General features: G+C 39.1%; 1 protein-coding gene and 1 pseudogene across 1 annotated transcript; one reads left to right on the top strand and one right to left on the bottom strand.

Annotated features, from left to right (window-relative positions):
• Positions 1-6,224: 6,224 nt before the first annotated feature.
• Positions 6,225-7,007, top strand: LOC121800573. Its single transcript, XM_042200120.1, has one exon. The coding sequence runs from the start codon at positions 6,225-6,227 to the stop codon at positions 7,005-7,007; it is 783 nt and encodes a 260-aa protein (XP_042056054.1).
• A 7,243-nt stretch (positions 7,008-14,250) lies between these two features.
• On the bottom strand, positions 14,251-20,544 carry LOC121800045 (annotated as a pseudogene).
• Between the last annotated feature and the right edge of the window lie 1,541 nt (positions 20,545-22,085).

The following is a 22,085-nucleotide window of genomic DNA, read 5'->3' as shown; positions in this document are numbered from 1 at the left end:
CGTTGCTCCTAATAATATTTGACGAACTAAACATCATCTCTAAACTAATGGGGAAGCACATACTGAATGTTGTGTCATCCCACCATTTAGGATTTTTGCATATATTTACCGTTGTTGATCTTGTACAGAAATTTAGATAGAGAGAGTACTTGTTAATACAAGTGGTGCGAATAAAAATGACAGGCAAGTCGCGTATATATAGTGTTTCGGAATAAAAAATTAAAATTAAAAATTCGCGCTAGGCGGTGCGCTAGGCGATCCGGACGCTGCAATAGCGCCTAGCGGATCGCATAGCGCACCGCCTAGCGCCGCGGAACCGCCGAGCGCTAGGCGGTTTTTTTCCGCGAAATCGGCTAGGCGGCTGCAATAGTTCGCCTAGCGCCGGCGCTCGGCTAGGCGGTGCGCTAGGCGCTATTGTGGATGCTCTTATAGAACACCAGAGCTTATTTATACAAATAAAATTCCAAAATAAATCTAAAAATGTGATGTGACAAGTGAACATTTTGTTAGAAATAATGGGAAGAAATTCTCAAGCCGTGTACAGGCGGTACTCTAACTATTACAATCGAAAGGAAACTTGCAACAAATAGAGGAATGAAAATTACAACGAAAATAAAGCAAACCAAATTTATAAGTCGAGTCGAGGAAAGCCCTCTTTCCGCAAGACAAATTACGCCCCGGCTAGTGCTCACGGAATGGCGTATTGCCCCCAAAGATAAAACGACTTCCTTCTAGCGTGTAGAAGCACTTCAAACCCGCTAGGCACCGGCGAACTTGATGGAGTTCCGAGAACCGAGCTAGACAATGCTCCTAAAAAGCAAACTAGAATGCTTGAGAGCTAGAGAGAAGATAGAATGTTTTGTTTGTGTGTCCTTCCTCTCTACAACTCTATGCCTTATATAGGCTAGAGATGGAGACATGAAAGATCCATGCATTAAGACACTACATAAAAGAATGTGGGGGTTACTCAAAGTGAAGGGCCAAAGGCCTTGCCTTTTCCAATTTCCACACGTTTTCCTACAATCCCTCACATTGGTTAGAGCGCTGCAAGCTCAAACCAACACTAGACATGTATGCATGTATGCAGACTTTTTGCTCAATTCTCGAGAAACAATATTGCATTTGGAATAGTAGCTTGGGGCTTTGAACTTTCCATAGTCAACACTATCGGGCATACCGGCGGCCTGGTGGACATGATGCCTTGAACCATTCCTCCTTGGTGTATACCGAGACAATAATATTGACACAATATTATTTACAAACTCATCAGTTCTCACGTTTGTGTCCTTTACTGGCCATGGAACACCACTTTGGATTCATAAGTGATTCACATGTTGAAGCGGCCCACACTTCTTCACTTACATAGGTGATTCTTTTCCAGGTATCCTGCAATACCCACCTCCTCGAGGTTTCTAAGAATCATTAAAAGTCAAAACTTAGCCTCTTACCACATGCAGGTTACAACACTCAATGCTTTCTAAAGAATGGGCGAAGATTGAAAATCTTCCGAGTGTTACAACTAGATTCATATAGCTTCGTTTTCCCATTGAACCAAGCCCATGGGATCTCCAATCGTATGGTTGGGTTACCACTATAATCATCTTTTAAGATGTGGTTTTCAGTCCCATTCCTTTTAGCAATTTATGCATTTGATCACGGTTTAAACCTTTTGTTAACGGATCCGCTAAGTTATCAACTGACCTTACATAGTCAACTGTGATAACACCACTTGTGATCAATTGCCTGACGGTATTATGTCGCCGACGAATATGTCGAGACTTACCGTTGTATAAGCCACTATGTGCTCTCCCTATAGCTGCTTGGCTATCACAGTATATCACTACTGTCGGCACTGGTTTCTTCCAACATGGAATACATTCTAGGAAATTTCTGAGCCACTCGGCTTCTTCCCCTGCTTTATCCAATGCAATAAACTCATATTCCATGGTGGAACGAGCAATACACGTCTGTTTCGTTGATTTCCACGAAACAGCACCACCCCCAACAATGAACACATAACCACTCGTCGAGAACGAGTCTTTTGAATCAGAGATCCAATTTGCATCACAATACCCTTCAAGTACTTGGGGATATCTTGTGTACTGCAGCTCAAAGTTAAGAGTATACTTCAAGTATCTCAAAACCCTACGCAGAGCTTTCCAATGTTCCTTGCTTGGGTTGCTCGTAAATCGGCTCAGCTTATTCACCGTACACGCAAGATCTGGTCGGGTGCAGTTTGTGATAAACATCAAACTCCCTATGATCCTTGCATATTCTTCTTGAGCTACAGGCTCACCCGTGTGCTTACTCAAATGCACGTTGGGTTCCAATGGAGTCTTAGCTGGCTCACAATCGAATGAGTGAAATTTCTTTAGCACTTTCTCAATATAATGAGATTGTGTCAGAGCAATTCCCTCATGATTCCTTTTAATTTTTATTCCGAGAATCACATCAGTTAAACCCATATCTTTCATGTCGAAATTTCTCTTCAACATGTTTTTGGTTTCATTGATAATGGCACTATTGCTGCCCGTAATCAACATATCATCTACATAAAGACACACAATAACGAAACCGTTATCTGTGTTCTTAATGTAAACACACTTATCGCACTCATTGATAGTGAAACCATTTGCCAACATCACGTTGTCAAATTTTAAATGCCATTGTAATGGTGTTTGCTTCAACCCATATAATGACTTTACCAGTTTGCATACTTTACGCTCTTGCCCAGGCACAACAAACCCTTCGGGTTGTTCCATATATATTTCTTCTTCCAGATCACCATTCAGAAACGCAGTTTTCACATCCATTTGGTGAATCTCAAGATTGTGCAAAGCAGCAATCGCAAGAAGCACCCGAATGGAAGTGATTCTCGTAACAGGTGAATAGGTATCAAAAAAGTCATGCCCTTCTTTCTGCTTAAAGCCTTGGACAACTAGGCGAGCTTTGTACTTATCTATAGTACCATCGGGCTTATATTTCCTTTTCAGAATCCACTTGCACCCTAAAGTCTTACAGCCTTCAGGCAAGTCTACTAACACCCAGGTGTCATTTCTCATGATGGATTCAATCTCACTGTTGATAGCTTCTTGCCACCACGCTGCGTCTGGGCCAGACAAAGCTTCCGCCACTGACTTTGGTTCGTCATCCAACATAAAAGTTATGAAGTCGGGACCAAATGTCTTAGCAACTTTAACTCTTTTACCACGTCTTGGTTCAACATCCTCAGGACTTGACCTCGTCCTTTTTGGAGGATTAGAACTAGTGGATTCATCCATCATTCTTTCACTAGAGCGATCCTCTTGCCTCTTATAAGGGTAAACATTCTCAAAGAATATAGCATTCCTTGACTCAATCGTTGTTCCTTCAGCCACGTCAGGCACAGCTGACCTATGGACTAGGAAACGATTGGCACTACTATTAAGTGCATGGCCAATAAAGATGCAATCGACTGTTTTAGGGCCTATTGCAACTTGTTTCGGAGGTGGCACTTCTACCTTCGCTAAACACCCCCACACTTTGAGGTATGAATACGAAGGTTTCTTCCCTTTCCACAACTCATAAGGAGTTACATCCCTATTTTTTTAGTGGAATTTTGTTCAGGATATGATTCGCTGTTAACACAGTCTCCCCCCACATGTTCTGGGGTAATCCTGAATTAATCAACAAAGCATTCATCATCTCTTTTAGTGTTCGATTTTTGCGTTCAGCAACACCATTTGATTGAGGAGAATATGGAGCTGTGGTTTGGTGAATTATACCACTTGCATGACATAATTCTGCAAACGGAGCTACATACTCACCACCTCTATCACTTCGAACATACTTAATTCGACAATTAAGTTGATTTTCGGCTTCATTTTTGAAGTCTTTAAACGCTTCAATTGCCTCATCTTTACTTCTTAATAAGTAAAGGTAACAATACCTTGTGCAATCATCTATAAATGTGATGAAGTACTTTTTACCACCTCTTGTTTGCACAAATTTCAAATCACATACGTCTGTATGGATCAATTCAAGAGGTTTTGTGCTTCGCTCTACCGAATGGAACCGCAGTTTAGCCATTTTGGCTTCAACACACACTTCACATCTTTCTTGTGAGTTAAACTTATCTACTTTTAGTAAATTAAGATTTACTAATCTTTTTATAGCATTTAGATTTACATGTCCCAATCTATTGTGCCATAAGTCAGAGCTTTCAAGCAAATAAGAGGATGTGTCATTTTCCTTATTGCTTATTCCTTTTCCACGGTGAATAACTGTAACATTCAGCTCAAAAAGCCCATTCACTAGGTGACCTTCACCTATGAACTTTTCATACTTGGTCAATATAACCTTTTCACACTCAAATTCTAGTGAAAATCCATGATTTACTAGAAGTGAGCCTGACACCAAATTATTTCGGATGTCTGGGACATGCAGTACATCCCTAAGGGTAAGAGCTTTTCCAGATCCTAATTTTAGGAACACATTACCCACACCAACCACCTTAGAAGAGGCTTGGTTTCCCATACGTACTTTTCTACCTCCAACAGATTTATAGGTAGAAAAAACGCTTCTTTCGGAGCACACATGACATGTAGCACCTGTATCAACAAACCATTCATTTGGATTGTTACCATGGTTCACATCGGAGACCATTGCGATCACCTCGTGATCTTTGTTGTTTATAACAACACGTTCAAATAATTTGCACAATATTGTCTCCAACAATAAGTACACAATTATATTGAACCATATGTGCATTGGTATATTCAACAACCCATGCATCCCAATTATTACTACCAAGTCAAAATTGGTCTTGCTTGTCAACTGACAAACGATAAACACAATTCTCAAGAGAATAGATCTCAAGGAATTAACCATTTCGTAGCTCATGAACATTGGTACTGTTCGTTTCTTCATTCCAGCTTTGGTGCTCATGTTTCCTCCAACTTCAATTGGTATAACCCTGTCTTAGAAGAGTACACTAATTTGTCTTGCGATTGTTAGAAATAATGGGAAGAAATTCCCAAGCCGTGTACAGGCGGTACTCTAACTATTACAATCGAAAGGAAACTTGCAACAAATAGAGGAATGAAAATTACAACGAAAATAAAGCAAACCAAATTTATAAGTCGAGTCGAGGAAAGCCCTCTTTCCGCAAGACAAATTACGCCCCGGCTAGTGCTCACGGAATGGCGTATTGCCCCCAAAGATAAAACGACTTCCTCCTAGCGTGTAGAAGCACTTCAAACCCGCTAGGCACCGGCGAACTTGATGAAGTTCCAAGAACCGAGCTAGACAATGCTCCTAAAAAGCAAACTAGAATGCTTGAGAGCTAGAGAGAAGATAGAATGTTTTGTTTGTGTGTCCTTCCTCTCTACAACTCTATGCCTTATATAGGCTAGAGATGGAGACATGAAAGATCCATGCATTAAGACACTACATAAAAGAATGTGGGGGTTACTCAAAGTGAAGGGCCAAAGGCCTTGCCTTTTCCAATTTCCACACGTTTTCCTACACATTTTTTTCTCATAAAAACTTGAGAAACAAGGGTTTATAGTCTAAAATAGATGGACGAATATTCGTCGCTCGTGGGCGCTATACCACACTAATATTCCCCTCTCAAATTTTCCTTTCTCTTAGTCAATCGTCAACAAAATATACTAGTCTTGCTCACAGCCGTTGTAGAACCTTCCAAGAAATCACAAACTTATCCGTCATAATTTAATACTACTTGCATTTAATAATATTTTATCATTTTGTGTGATAATACCATATCATATACCGCCATCCTATGATATTAAAGCAATATTCCATATAGTAAAATATCTGACGAAGTAGTATTATCTTTAAAATAAAAGGCGGCAATAGATAATTATTGACTTAATATAATGATATTAAATGCGTAGGTACCTAAAATAGAGTGAAACAGTCACATGATTGACGGCAAAAAGATTAAGCGTAGGTTGCCAAGGAAATTTCTTGACAACCAAATAAAGTATACAATGTAGATGGAGACAAATATGATGATTTCCCATACAATAATTGTGTGTCAAACTTCGACAGCAACAATAATATTATTAAAAAAGTAGGAGTAATAGAAAACCAAACCTAAATTTCCTTCTAACCAACCAACCACCCATATAAAATAAATAACCCCTCACTTAATCCAATCTTCTCATCAATCCAACCTCTCTCTCTAAAACCAAACACAACCTTGAGAGAGAATTGCAGATATGGAAACTCAATTAGAAACCGAGATGAGCCAAGATTTCCTCACGCATCTGAAACTCAGCAGTGATGAAAAAGGCGAAGTTGATGTGAAATTTGAAGAAAATCAAGCTGATGTCGAAGAGGATGAGGAGGAGGAAGAGGAATTTTCGTTTATGTGTGGAGGAGCGAACACGTCGCCTATAGCGGCGGAGGACGCGTTCATCAATGGTCAGATCAAGCCGATTTTCCCCTTGTTCAGCCGCGATCTGCTATTTTACGGCGAAGATCCCGCCGCCTTGCACGATAATTTGCCGATGAGGCCTCCGGTGAAGGTGTTCGTGGAAACGGCTGGAGCTGCCACGTCATCGGAAGCGGAGAACGAGCGAGCCGCCGGTCCGAGCTGCGACTGGTCGGACCGGAAGGCGGTCGAGGCTTCCCCCGAGGTCTGCAAAAAGAGCAACTCGACCGGGTTTTCCAAAATTTGGCGGTTCAAGGATTTGCTCGGTAGGAGCAACAGTGACGGCAGGGACGCTTTCGTATTCCTTAACAACAACAACGCTCCGTCTCCGGCCGCGAAGGGAGAGGAGAAGTGCGAGAAAAAGGAGGCGGCGGCGGTGAAAGTGAGTGGAAAAGCGAAGAAGGGCGGGAAGGTGAAAACGGCGCCGTTGTCGGCTCATGAAGTGTATTTGAAGAGTAAGGCGAAAGGGGAGGAGCGGCGGCGGTCGTATTTGCCTTACCGGCCGGAGTTGATGGGGTTTTTCACTAATGTTAATGGCGGATTAAGTAAAAATGTACATCCCTTTTAAGCATTAAGGGTTGCTAGTTTTTTAACTCTATATTTTTATCTAGTTTCTATAATTCTATTTTAGGTCTATTTCATTTTTTGGTGTTTTATTGGTGGCCATATATTAAAAAGATTTTGGGTCAGGAGTTGCTGACACTAGAAGATCAATTATTCATTCCTTGTAAATTTTAAACAACATTATATAGTGTATGTGGGTTTTTGATTAAATTGTACTCCATGATACAAAATCACCTAAAATCCTCTTTTCAAAAACTTTGAATTTATGTTAGCGGCAAATTCTTTATTGTCAACAGTGAAAAAAGGAAAAAGGTTGGGATATGGCAGGTCTCAAGTATTTATGAATTTATCAGTTAAAAGGCCAAAAAGTTGAGAGACAATGGTATATCTTGGGAGTGATGCTAAATGGCCATAATGTGGCCGGCCATAAAAAGTTAATTTAGTCCATTTACATGTATAAAAAAATTAGAATTACCGATATAAACTTATATGTGTGTGAATGGACTTGTGAGTTGATACTTATCTTTGAATTCCATTACGTAAAACACATTAATATCACGAATTACTGTATACGTTGAGCAACAATCAAGAAATGACAGTAGTAATAAGTTGAGCAAATACTACGAAAGAGCAACACTAACATGTTGAGCAACAGATAATGAAGATGATATAAAAGTAAAATAAAGTAGTATTAAATCAAAAATTTGAAAAAAAAAATCAATTTTTTTATTATTTAATTAATTTATGGCTGGCCATAATGTGGCCACATAGCATTATTCATATCTTGGGTTGAAAATATGAAATAAAGTTGTAATTCCGATGATAGTTAGTATATTAATTGGTGTTGAAAAAAATTGTTGCAACAGTAGGAGCGCAACTTTCTAGTGTGCACAATTGGACCTCTCTCACAAATTCCAACCATGAAAAGAAGATAAAATCAAGAAGATGATTAATTACATTAGGTGAGAAATGGTAACAACTTATTTAATATTGGGGGCCCCAAAACCCCAACTTTGTTACCACATGTGTGTGTATATAAAAAAGAAAAGAGACGGTATCTCAGTTATCCCCTATTATCTCAATAAAATAAGTTAGAAGAAGCCAAGTTCTGAGGAAGCATATAAATTTAGGAGAAAAACATGTTGATTATTGTTGGAGGAAGAGATTGGTTTATTCTGTTGTCCACAAGCATTGTGCAGAACCTAATTACAGAGTGCACATGGGCTGCCTTTTCTTCTCATGTTGAATTGTACCGTAGGGGCCGCCACCCCTTCCCTGCACAAAATATACATGAATTGATTGCACATGCATGCTCAGTACAAACGACAATCATGCTCTACTTAACATTCTCCATATGCTTAACTCCATTTAACATCTGCTTAATAATAAACAGAATCAGTTTATGCGCTTATATTATCTTGTGTAACGAGCAATACTGGTATGTGGCGGTTCCATCAGATGGTGCATTGTGAATTTGGAAGCCCCTCTCGACATTCTTCGATGATGTTCGTTCCATTCCATCAGGGTCGGCTAGCTTCAATATACCGCATTGTCTGAATTAGTTCAGACAAGTTATGGGGGACTGAAGGTGCATCAAATGCTAGTAACAGATCATGTTTATATGGTGGTTTGGAATGCAAGTTGTAACACTACAAGTCTTTAAAACCATGAACTCGACTCATAATATGATTGTTCATAATACTAATACTGGTCGATGATGGTTACAATTAAGAAAATATGAAGCATATCAAACAGACAGCTTAAGGTATAGGATGGAAGCAAACAGGGACCATTTACATATATAGCTGCATAGAAACTAATAGTATCTGCAAAGCTCCAACTAAACCTGAGAAATTATCTCTTATGAAAAGGTTCTATAAATGCCATCTTACTATCTTGTCCACTACACAGTTTGCTTTGGATAAGTGACCATATCAGCTGACTGAAGAAAGAAAGATGGATGTTGGGATTCAATACGCACAAGACTTTCACACACTCAGGTGAATCACACACACACTCACAGTTGTATGATAACTCACAATGCAGAAGAACACACACTCACACTTAGAGTATCGAAGATGGTAATCTTGGAGAGAAAACTTGAAAACTCTTTATTGATTTTCACTACTAACTACGTACATGGTTTTGAGCTATTTAAAGCTCTACAATCAAGTAGCAACTGCTACTAACTAACTACAAGAAGAATCAAGAAAGCAAGAAGAATAACTGCTACATCTCGGCTAACTAACTGCTGCACCAACGGCTAGTTTCTCTAGGCCGAACTTCCTTCTCGGTTCAAGCCCGAACTGTTGCTTCTTCTTTTCCCGGCTCAAGACGAACTCTATTCTTGACTCAAGACCGAACTTTCTTTTCGGCTCACAACCGAGCACTCTCTTCGGCTCACAACCGAGCTCCCTTCTCGGTTCATAAACCGAACTCCTTTCTCGGTACACAAACCGAACTCCTTTGCTTCTCGGCTCAAGACCAACTGTCTTCTCGGCTCAAAGCCGAACTCAAAGCCGCGCTCAAAGCCGAGCTTCCTTCTTCTTCTGCTAGTTCCAAGCTAGTTCCAGCTCGGTAAGCCGAGCTTACCGAACTCCTCTCTAGCCGAGCTTCTTCCAACTGAAATGAGCACTCCATTATTACAATTCTCCACCTGAGGGCTCATCTCAGTTCTTGCACAAACATTGATCAACTTCTTGCAATGATCAAACTTGTCTCTACTTAGAGATTTAGTTAGCATATCTGCCGGATTGTGCAAGGTGTTAATCTTAACCACCTTCACCCTTCCCCTTTCAATCTCATCTCTAATAAAGTGCAACTTTATGTCTATATGCTTGCTCCTTTCATGGAAACCCGGATGTTTGGCCAAGCATATAGCTGAGCTGCTGTCACAATGAATCACCATTGTTTCTTGGTCAAAACCAAAATCAGAAATTACTCCCTGGATCCAAAAGCTCTCCTGTACAGCTGCAGTGAGAGCTATATACTCTGACTCTGTAGTTGAGAGAGCAACTACACTCTGCAGACCTGATTTCCAACTGATCACAGTTCCAAACATGGTGAACAAATAACCTGTTTGAGACTTTCTGGTGTCCAGATTTGCAGCATAGTCTGCATCACAATACCCCTGCACAACCTCCTCAGATCCACCTTCCCAGCCATTGAACACAATCCCCCAGTCCTTAGTTGACTTCATGTACCTCAATATCCATTTAAGAGCATTCCAATGCTCCTTCCCCGGGTCTGCCATGTATCTGCTAGTCACTGAGATAGCATGAGCAAGATCTGGTCTTGTACAAATCATAGTGTACATGATACTCCCAACAACACTAGCATAAGGGATAGCCTCCATCTCATCAGCCTCTTGCTTAGTTTTAGGAGCTTGTTCCTTTGATAATCTGAAACTCTGGGACAAGGGTGTTGAGGCAGGTTTAGCATTCTCCATTCTGAATCTCTGCATAACTTTGTCAATATAATCAGTTTGCAGCATCCACAGCTTCTTGCAGCCTCTATCTCTCTGAATATGTATGCCTAGGATCTTCCTTGACTCTCCTAGATCCTTCATTTCAAAACTCGACTTCAGATCTTGTTTAACTTTCTGAATTTCTGTCATAGAAGGGCCTGCAAGTAGCATATCATCCACATAGAGTAATAGGTAGGCAATGGGAGTCCTGCCTGCCTTCTTGATGTAAATACAATCATCATATTCTGACTTGGAGAAGCCAATCTTCTTCATCTGTGCATCAAACTTCTTATTCCACTGTCTAGGACTTTGCTTAAGTCCATAAAGACTTTTCTGTAGCAGGCACACCTTGCCTTCTTCTCCAGTCTTCACATAGCCCTCTGGCTGTTCCATAAAGATAGTCTCCTCTAGATCCCCATTGAGGAAGGCTGTCTTCACATCAAGCTGTTGTAGCTCCCAGTCTAGCTGGTTCACAACTGCCAACAAGATCCTAATCGAAGTGTGCTTCACAACTGGAGCAAATACTTCATTGAAATCAATTCCTTCTTGCTGTGTGAAGCCCCTAGCCACCAGCCTTGCCTTGAATCTGATTCTATCTTTATCAGTGGTCTCAATCTTTTTCTTAAACAACCACTTACAACTGATCAGCCTCCTTTCTTTTCCATCTGTGGTCAGTCTGGATTTATCCACCAAGATCCATGTTTTGTTCTTGAGTAAAGATTCCATTTCCTCATTCATGGCTTCAATCCACCTTTCTCTGTCTTTACTCTTCATGGCTTCTTTATATGTGAGAGGATCTGCAATATCAATGCCCTCAGCAGCACAAAGTGCATAGTAGACCACATCAGAGAACCTTTCAGGTGGTCTTGTATTTCTTCTGCCTCTATCTCTTGCTATCTGGTACTCTCTGGCAGAATCTGCTGTAGGCTCATCAATTTTTCTACCTCGAGCTAGAGCACCATCATCCTCTGGTTCAGACTCACTTTCTGAGTCAGAGGCTCCACCTGCTCCTTGGCAAAGTCCCACTGGCTCCACCTTGAGGAAATCACTCTCAATTTCATTGGAGTCCAGCTTCCTTTTTAAGTATGGCATCTGATCCTCCAAGAACACAACATCCCTACTCACCACCACCTTCTGCCTACCAGGCTCAATACACCAGAGCCTATACCCCTTAACACCCCTCTGATACCCCAGCAATATGCATTTTAGAGCCCTAGCCTCAAGCTTACTTTGCCTAGCATGAGCATAGGCTGCACACCCAAACACCTTGTATTTTGAGTAGTCACTATGGGCTCCATACCACATGTAATCAGGAGTCTCAGACTTAAGGGCAGTAGATGGACACTTATTGATGAGATAGGCTGCTGTATTCACAGCCTCTCCCCAAAATCTGTTGCTCAGACCAGAACTGAGTAACAAGCACCTTACTCTCTCTAGGATAGTCCTATTCATCCTCTCCACAACACCATTTTGCTGGGGGTTACCAGGAACAGTGCGGTGCCTCTTCATACCCTTCTCTTTGCAAAACAGATCAAACTCAGTAGACAAGAATTCCAAGCCATTGTCAGTTCGTAGGCATTTAACACTTCTTCCCTTCTCTAGCTCCACCTCTTTACACCATATCTTGAATTTTGTGAATGTCTCTGATTTTTCTTTCAGTATATACACCCACAGTTTCCTAGTGTAGTCATCAATAATAGCAAGGTAGTATTTCCCACCACCAATTGAGCTTACAGGTGAAGGGCCCCAGAGATCACTATGTATGTAGTCTAATGGGGCTGTAGAAGAGTGAATACCTGTAGGATAGGGTGCCTTCTTTGCTTTTCCAAGTATACACTGCTCACAGGGGTCCATCTTGTTGAAATCTCCAGAGATCAGGCCCTTCTTGATGAGTTCTTTCAAGCTTCCTTCTGCTGGATGGCCCAATCTCTTGTGCCATAACATTATGGAGTCATCTGACACTGCATTGCTTTCTCCATCAACAGCCTTAGCCTTCAGATAATAGAGAATGTGCTCTCTGTCGGCCTCCATCATCACTGCATTCCCAGATTTCACAAGCATCTTTCCCTGACTCATCAATATGGTGAACCCTTTCTCCTCCAGCATTCCCAATGAGATGAGATTTCTTTTCACCTCCGGAATATACCTCACCCTAGTTAGGATCTTTATAGAGCCATCTTGCAAACTTAGCTTCACTTTCCCTATCCCTTTGATCTGACACACATGGTTATTTCCAAGAACTACAGTCCCTGATGCTTTCTGAAGATCATGAAACCAAGATTTGTTGGGGCACATATGGAAGCTGCACCCTGAGTCCATTATCCACCTGTGACTGATCCCATTATCACTTACATTCATGAGTTGAGCAGGGGGATCAGTACTCTCTACACAATCAGAAGTGTTGTGGCCCTCAGAGGCTAGTTTTCTCTTCCAGGCATGGCAGTCCTTCTTCAAGTGCCCTGGTTTCTTGCACCAAAAACATGCTCTGGTTTCCTTCTGAGCATCAGAACTTGAGGGTTTAGAGCCCTCAAACTTTTTCTTGAAATTCTGCTTTTTGAACTTCTTCACATTCAAGGCCTCTGCAGTTTGAACATTGGAGCTTGCAGAGCTTCTGCTGGTAGTCTTCTGGAGTTCCTTAGCCATCAAGGCCGAGTAGACTTCTGCATAGGTGATAGCCTTATCTCTGCCATAGATAATTGCATCACTCAACTGGTCATACGAGCTAGGCAAGGCATTCAATGTAAGAATGGCCTTGTCTTCATCTGAAATTTTAACATCCACAGAGCCCAGATCATCAATGATCTTATTGAACTCCTCCAGCTGCTCTATGATAGATTTTTCACCAGAAAAACTATAGGCATAGAGCCTCTTCTTGAGATACAGCCGGTTAGCCAAAGATTTTGCCAGGTAAACTTCATCTAACCTGTTCAAGATCTCCACCGCAGTCTTGGCTTCTTGAACTTCCCTCAAGACCTTATCTCCAAGGCACAGAATCACTGCAGAATGTGCCTTGAGCTGCATCTCCTCCATCTTTGCCTGAGCTTTATCATCAAGCATTGGAGCCTTTCCTTTCTCTTCTGTATTTGCAAGAACTGCGGCCAAGCCTTGTTGAATCAAGACCGCCTTCATCTTCATCTTCCACAGGCTATAATCATTCTTGCCTGTGAACTTTTCTGCATCAAGCCTTGCTGCCATCTTCCCACAGACGGCGCCACTTGTTGGGATTCAATACGCACAAGACTTTCACACACTCAGGTGAATCACACACACACTCACAGTTGTATGATAACTCACAATGCAGAAGAACACACACTCACACTTAGAGTATCGAAGATGGTAATCTTGGAGAGAAAACTTGAAAACTCTTTATTGATTTTCACTACTAACTACGTACATGGTTTTGAGCTATTTAAAGCTCTACAATCAAGTAGCAACTGCTACTAACTAACTACAAGAAGAATCAAGAAAGCAAGAAGAATAACTGCTACATCTCGGCTAACTAACTGCTGCACCAACGGCTAGTTTCTCTAGGCCGAACTTCCTTCTCGGTTCAAGCCCGAACTGTTGCTTCTTCTTTTCCCGGCTCAAGACGAACTCTATTCTTGACTCAAGACCGAACTTTCTTTTCGGCTCACAACCGAGCACTCTCTTCGGCTCACAACCGAGCTCCCTTCTCGGTTCATAAACCGAACTCCTTTCTCGGTACACAAACCGAACTCCTTTGCTTCTCGGCTCAAGACCAACTGTCTTCTCGGCTCAAAGCCGAACTCAAAGCCGCGCTCAAAGCCGAGCTTCCTTCTTCTTCTGCTAGTTCCAAGCTAGTTCCAGCTCGGTAAGCCGAGCTTACCGAACTCCTCTCTAGCCGAGCTTCTTCCAACTGAAATGAGCACTCCATTATTACAATGGACAACTTACATGGAAGCATCCAATAGGAAATAAGGCTTTTTCATGTCGTATGGCGTATAAATCTTCCTCATTTACCGCCTGAAACCGACAAAAAAGAAGAGAAGACGAAAAAGAAAAAATACACAAGGCTGATGTGCTAGGAAATGGAGTTAGACTCTTGTTTTGAGATTATCAAAGTAGTAACATAAAAAGTCTGTTCCTGCAAAATTCAGGGAGTACCAAGTAAATTTCAAATTACAAGCTTTGAAATCATTCCATAATATCCCGAGATGTATGTAGAATCAGAAACTATGAAACATGAAACAGCATTCCACAAAGCCTTGACAATGACACCATGATATGAATAGACTGTTAGGAAAAGGTTGTACTGTACCTAAGACCATTGCAGTTAGTCATATTATAAAAAGCTTCAATGAGGAACTCAGCTTAGGTTTCATAGTAAGAGAAGGACAAGAAAGAAAGCACTACTGATTAAATTGAGCATCTATCAATAATAATTAAGAACAAAACACCCAAAGACAAGGCCAACTGGCTGTGGAAAACATACTAGGCAGAAAATCTATGTTTCAGTTTCACTATCATGACAAAGATTGTTCATAACTTTGAACCTTCATCAATGGGGCATAATACAGTTATTCATAGCCTGGAAATTTGGTTGCTCACTACACAATTTAATGCCAATCCTTGTACTGTTGAACATATTGCATATTATCAAACATAACATAATCAGATTTTGACTAGCAAGGAAAGCACCAAGAGTTCCACATGTTTCGAGATTCTTTTTTCATATTTTCACAATGGAAAAAATCCAAAAACAATGATGGAACTACATATTGATAAACATCCTCAATCAAGCGTCCTGACTGATGATATTTCACACACAAAGCATCTGCTATCGAGTGAATTACATAAGATTGTATTTAGCACTGAAGGATTTTGGATTCAAATGAGTCAATAATACAGAATTTTGGATTTTTAACATGTGGTCAGAACACTAGTAGTACTTATTATGGACTCTCTTACCTTGTGAATACCTTTAATATGTTTAGAAGCTTATTGCTCTTCGCTTGAGTAGTTTCCATGAGACATCTGGTCCATGAGGAAGAGCCTGCAGAAAGGATGGCCCTGGGGATAGAGAGGACTTTGTAACAGGATGAACATCAACCTGGCAACAATTTCCACCATCCATGGAACTGCCTAAGTTGCCAACAAACTCTATTATCAAATATGCTGAATATATCACAGAAAAACTAGATTGGATTTAAACTACTTTATATAGCATTTATGACTAATTAGTGACAAATTGGGAGATAAAAAAAAGAAAAGGCATTCGAAGGTTCTTACATAAGGTTAACTTGAGACTGTAAACACGTTCTTAGAGAGTAAAATAATGAGAATAGCATCAATCATCGCCAGTCAGATAATTTTTTACTAAGGATACATACAGTAATATTCTGTGGATAATAGTATAACAACAAGAAGAAACTACTTGTGATGATTCCTCTCCAATAAACTAGATAGAGGGTGTGGGTTGAAAATCTTAAATCCCTGGGATTTGTATGTTAATATACGATACTGCAAAGTGCAAAGTTAACTCGGCACTACAGCAAGTAGTTTCAATACATTCTACCGACACCTATGGGGTTAGGTTCGACTTTACTGTGTTGGTGCTGAGAAACACATCACTAAATATCTTCATCTTTGCAGACCAAATCTTGTGCAATTTCACAGGATTGTTCCATAAATTGATGAGTGATATCTGTAAATCCATTTTTCTTGTAGTTCATAAAAGCTCCCAGTGCCCCAAGAAACCCTTCGTACCGCAGAAATAGAGCTTTTGCTTCACCTTTCGACCTGAAAATTATGCAATGTTTTTAAGAGAATCAAAATCCACTAGTGATCATTTAAAACAGGAGTGCAAAGATAACTATTTATAGCAAGGGATCAATGAAAATGCCAATTGGATTTTCCTTATGAACATCATACTATATTTTATTTGAGCAGAAAAGCAGGTCACTACCAGAAATTAACTGCTACTGAAAGTGTGTCCATTGTGTATGCATGTCCTCGAATGAAAAATCCTCCGAAAAATATCCTCTTCAATCCAAAACGTAATGCGTTCAAGTAAGCAATCTGACATTGGCAGATAGAGGAAACAGTTAAAACACAAGTATACCTCAAAACCAACATGACATGCTAAAATGATGCTAAACAGATACAAAAAAATGTTTACCATCTTCTTCAAAAGGAGTAATGGATATAGTGGGAATATGATGATAAAAAAAATGATTTCCTAAATCTAGTATTGCAATTAAATTGTTTGTCCTAACATAGCTTAACCTTCATGTAAAATGTGTCTGATGTGTCTTACCAGAATTGAGTTTTACAGAACCCAACAGTAACACTGGCTATTTTATGTTCTTATTTTTTCTATATCTAATGCAATTACCCACAGTTTTTTAGGTGTAAAATAGCCGCTTTCATTTGACTGACCTGTCCAATATTGTTTGAGATCATTCTTAGTAGGGACCTGGCTACATCCTCAGGTCTGTAATCATCAAGTTCTTTGTTTGCAGATATTGCCTTGCCAAAACTCGAAGCAATTGTTGTTGACGTAAGACCAATCTGAAATATTTAAACAGATAGATATTGTTATACCGCCTACCTGGCCACTCTTCTAAGAGTTACAAGATTCTCACACAAGAGGATGCAATATACTGTTAAAGCGCTCACTTCAAATACAGATTAGTGAATTTAGTTTGTCGTACTGAAATTTCTAGACACTGATTGAAACAAATAAAGAAGGACATCGAGGAGATGGGGACATGCTCTCAAGGAAATAAACCTTCGAGTAATCTGTTCCACCGTATATGTCTCCAACAAGCATGTCTATCACTCTGTTGTTTCCTTGGCGACTCAATTCTAACAGCTCATCAAAACTGTAACCAGAAATGATCATGAGGCGAATTATGTGGGACAATAAATTGCACCATACAAAAGGTCTAAGAGCAACCTTTGGCACTTCGTTAAAAGTCTTCCCAACCCCAGAATGTGCCGCCACCAACACTTGTTCCACTGACTTGCTCAAATTTGTTGTCTCCATCTACCTAAATTCACAGGGAAAGATAATATAGGATGTTACATGAAGGAACTAAAACCTTCAAATTCTCATACACGTGCAAAAGATGCAACAGAGTCATGTCTGGTATAGAATCATAAAATAGTAATCACATTAAGTACGGGGAGTAACAGATGAATGTACTCCGTTAACTAGATGATACCTTTCATGGTAGTTTCATCCTATCATTACACCGAGTTATTCAGAAAAAAGTAGTATTTTGCTCTAATCAAATATAATTTGGCTAGTCATAGATAGAAACCTTTATTCTAAAACATGAAAAGGAGAGGTTGAGAAAAAAAGAACAAGATATAGTGAAACAGAGTAAGATTACCTTGATCATGCTGACTCCAGACCCCACATTAACTAGGAGATAAGGGTACAGATCTTTGTGGTTAATCTGGACATAGTCCTTCCGGTCATCCATATAGGTGAATGCTTCATGGTTCACTGCCTAACCAGTAAAAGTAAAATGTAACCTTCATATGCAAACCTAATTAACAAGATGCACAGCAGAAAGGGCCTACAGGCAATGAAACAAAATAGACAACAAAGGAACTTGAATTATTTGTAAAAATTGTAATCTGGAGTGTAATGGAATATGATGACTACTTAATAGCAATTTATCCTTATTAAAGGAAATTGAAAAGTTTCAAATTGGTGCTGTACCCTTAATGGAGATTAGAGACAGAATTGCTCATAGAAAAATATTAAAGGAGAAAGAGTAGATGATACAATGCAAACTGCAGTAGAGTCACCCAGAGCTAATGAAGAACGAAGAAAATTCAAGATTGTAGCATTAAATGGTCAATACCTTAAGTAGGAAATTGGCTCCAGCAACAAGGCAGCTCATTTCATCTACCTTGTCCAGAACAATACCTAGCTTTTCTTTGAATAAATCAGCAAATTTAAATGCCCCGCCACCCGTGGCCTTCAGAAACAGAATCAATCAGATTATCAATTCATAATGTCTAAGTGCCAAGACAAAATTTTATGCTTGACTTGAAAAGTCTACACATTACATGATCAACTGAATAAGGGAAGAAAGGATAGGAAAAATATCCTCCAGTTCCGGTCTATGATAGAAAGACATTCAGATCTATATCCACTCTTATTATCAGAAAGAGGGAAAAACAAGCTACGACTGGCAGAAACTATTTATTAGTTAATTCATAATTTTTGTTTCAAATTCACTAAAATGATTTTCTCGTTATGTTACTATTAGATTACAAATCATAAACTTCTTTAGAAACCATATCAACTCATAAAATATCTGGAGACTAACTATAAGAAACCTACTTGGTTTCAGGACAAGGCAATGACAAAAGGACATTTTCTAATCATCTAATCGGCATTATTCAAAAAATTACCTTAATAATGTTTTCCTCACTGGCAAGGTCCTTATCATCCTGACCACCTGGATTCAGAGAGCCGGTAAGAAGGCAGATATATGCAATACTACTGTACAGGATTCACAAGCCTCTAAAAAGGTAATAAGTATGCAGAAATACTGAGAAAACTGTTCAGCTAAACATGTGTGATCAGATTATCTACTGGGTTGATGAACCCCAAAACGGTTGCTCATAATCTTGATGTTACATCTAGCCCGATTCACAAATTTAATGCATTACCATCTCATCAGAGGCAGATCATAGCAGAATAACATTGCAATCATTTTCCAAAGCTACAATAATGCACTGAAGGAGCAGGCAGAAAGGCACCACTTGTACATATGACATATGACACATGACATATAGTAACATAACAATTACTTAAATGCATATTTCACATATGTTGAGGTATTGATCATAATAGAAAAGTTCGATGGTTCACCATTGTGTTGAAGGTGCTTGGAAGATATGAACTTGATGCATTCGTCGATTTTGCTTGTTTCAAACTTCAGAAAGTGAAGTTTCCCTCTTAGGCCATTATGATTGGAGGTGCCAATGGATGTGTTAGTTCCATCTTTTAAATAGTTGTCTTTCTGATCATCAGAGGGGGAGCTAGAGCCACTTGAGAAGTAAACCATCTTTATTAGCGAACCTACAGATAATAAATGAAAGATTAAAGCAAATTTTGATTGGTTGATCAACTGACTACTGTCAAACTTGGATGTTTTGTAGCACCGACAGTTACAGCTATACAATCCCGCAATGTGCAGTTTTCAACAAGCAGAGGGATAAATGATCCTTAGTCCAATAGTATAACTTGAACTAAATCGAATTATATGAAGTAAAACGAAAATGTATAGTTTTGTCAAGCAGAATGATAAATGATCTTCAATCCTGAATTAGCTAATATCTTGCGCTGTGATCAGCTAACTCGAATTAAAACTTAAGAAAAGCACCACAAAGGCACAAAGAAAGAAAGTTCGATTTCACCAAACCATAGAAAACAAAAGGTCGAATCAACATGCCTTTTAAGCTTTAAGAAAGACCCCACTTGAAAATTTTGCTTTTTACAGAAGGTTCCAGATTGTTTAAACAGTAAGGGCCCAAATCACAGCTGAAAATGGGAAAAAAAGGTAGTAGTCGAGAAATGGCAATCATAACAATTCGAAGCGCAACAAATGAAATAAAAGCAATAATTGCATTTGCGAAGAAACGATTCAGCAATTAAACAGGCAATTACCTCCTATATCAAGAGAAAGATGCGAGACATCATCTCGATCACATGACTTGAATTCCCTCTCACCCATATTCGGTGCTTCAGTTCCAACACCCTTCACGGCTATCACTGTAAATCCGCCTCGTTGCGTTGAATTGGACCAAATTCGATTGTGTAGAGAATCCGGGTAGTGACTTCATGATTTATACATAGAAAACAGGATCGATTGTCAACTATCAAATCAACCTAATAGCAGAGAAATCTAATGAAGTGGGGACATCTCTTTTTCTCCAAAATTCGATTTTTATTCATTTTTGATGTGGTTTAAAAGTTAGGGGGAAGGGTGGCGGAGTAACTGTGTCAGAGAAGAGGGAAATAGTAATAGGCGATGGAATTTAATAACCGCTTTTGTGAGTAAATCCTGCAAAAAGATGGGTGCTTGACTAACAGCAGTATTCTTTTGATATCTATCATATTTCATTCATTTTGAATTAAAATTCGTGTTATAATTGAAGATTAATGGAGACCTACATAAATTCTTACAACATTTCAATTGTCAATAATTCTTGATTCAAACTGGCTGCACATTGACGTTCTTGCACGACACTATTGATTATTCTCTCGCTGCACCTTTTATTTCCTTCCCCCTTTTGATAGTATGTTGAATAATGAAATGGTGGGACCCTTGAGCATGTTCTTGCGGGAAAAATATGAATGTGAGTGTTGTACTCTTACATAAGAGCAGTAAGAAAAAAATTAATAAATGTGAGTTCGGACCCATATCCAAGAGCATTGATGGGGATGCTCTTAATTAAGGCAACATCCGTATTATAAGGCTACCATTTTAAAGCTAGGCAGCCATCTATGTGTATTTTCAATGTATCAATTTAACCAATCATTTGTAGACAATTTTTTAAGTAATTCTTGTATACTAGTACAACTTATTAGGCCTGCAAATTCGGGTACCCGTGGTACCCAAATCGAAAATTTGGGTACCCGAACCCGAAATCTTAAAAATATCATACACAATGTCCGACTCGTATGTGAATTCGGGTACCCTAATACCCGATGCGGGTACCCGAACCCAGCTAATCGGGTATCCATAAACCCGAAATTATTATATTTCAAATTTATTCTTTTATATAAATTATATTGTGATGAGAATAGAAACTATTAAAAATAACACAATACTACTATTTATTAACTATTATTAAAAGTCGAAACTTCAATTCTAAATTTCTAATGTTTTAGCTTTCGCTATATAAAATAGACATTAGACAAATCGACACTACTTAATTTTAAAATAAAAATAAAGAAATTTTTGGCATAAATTGAAATACAAAAGAGATTAAAATAACTTTTTAAGACATTAAATGAACATGTAAATAAAATGGAGAAAGCATAAGTATATATTTTCAAAAGATAACAAGTAAAAACATAAATAATGCAACATGAACACAACACGAATGTAAAGAAGTATTAAAGTCGAGATAATAGAACAATAAAATGTCAAATCAACCTATACTAAATCAATATTTATCACAAATACATAATTAATCAGGTTTAATCAGGTATTAGTCGGGTACCCTAATACGGGTTTCGGGTAGCCTAAATCCGAAAATTTCTAACATTAACTACCCAAACCCGTACCCGAACCCATAATTTCGGGTTTCGGGTACCCAAAACCCGCCGGATATTGGATAGGGGCAGGGTATATCCGAAACCCGCGGATTAAATTTGCAGGCCTACAAGTTATTATTGAGACAAAGGTAATAGTAAGGCCTAAACCGTTGAAGTGAAGTTTGAATTATAAAAAAGAGCAGTGATCATCGTACACAATTGTATGTATTGGTAACTTGAAAAATTAGGATAAACTTACTATAATTATAAAAAATGAAAAATGAATTCCATAAATTTTAAGCGTTGGGATAAAAATGATAAGACCAAAATGTTATAAATTAGAAGTTCATATTAGTACAATTCAA

This window comes from Salvia splendens, chromosome 4 (assembly GCF_004379255.2).
Source record: "Salvia splendens isolate huo1 chromosome 4, SspV2, whole genome shotgun sequence".
In the NCBI taxonomy this organism is placed as follows: Eukaryota; Viridiplantae; Streptophyta; class Magnoliopsida; order Lamiales; family Lamiaceae; genus Salvia; species Salvia splendens.
The sequence above is the reverse complement of the archived record's forward strand: the minus strand, read 5'-3'. Positions and strand labels throughout refer to the sequence as shown.

Coding starts and splice junctions, on each gene's coding strand:
- LOC121800573 (XM_042200120.1), top strand. CDS start 6,225: ATGGAAACTCAATTAGAAACCGAGATGAGCCAAGATTTCCTCACGCAT.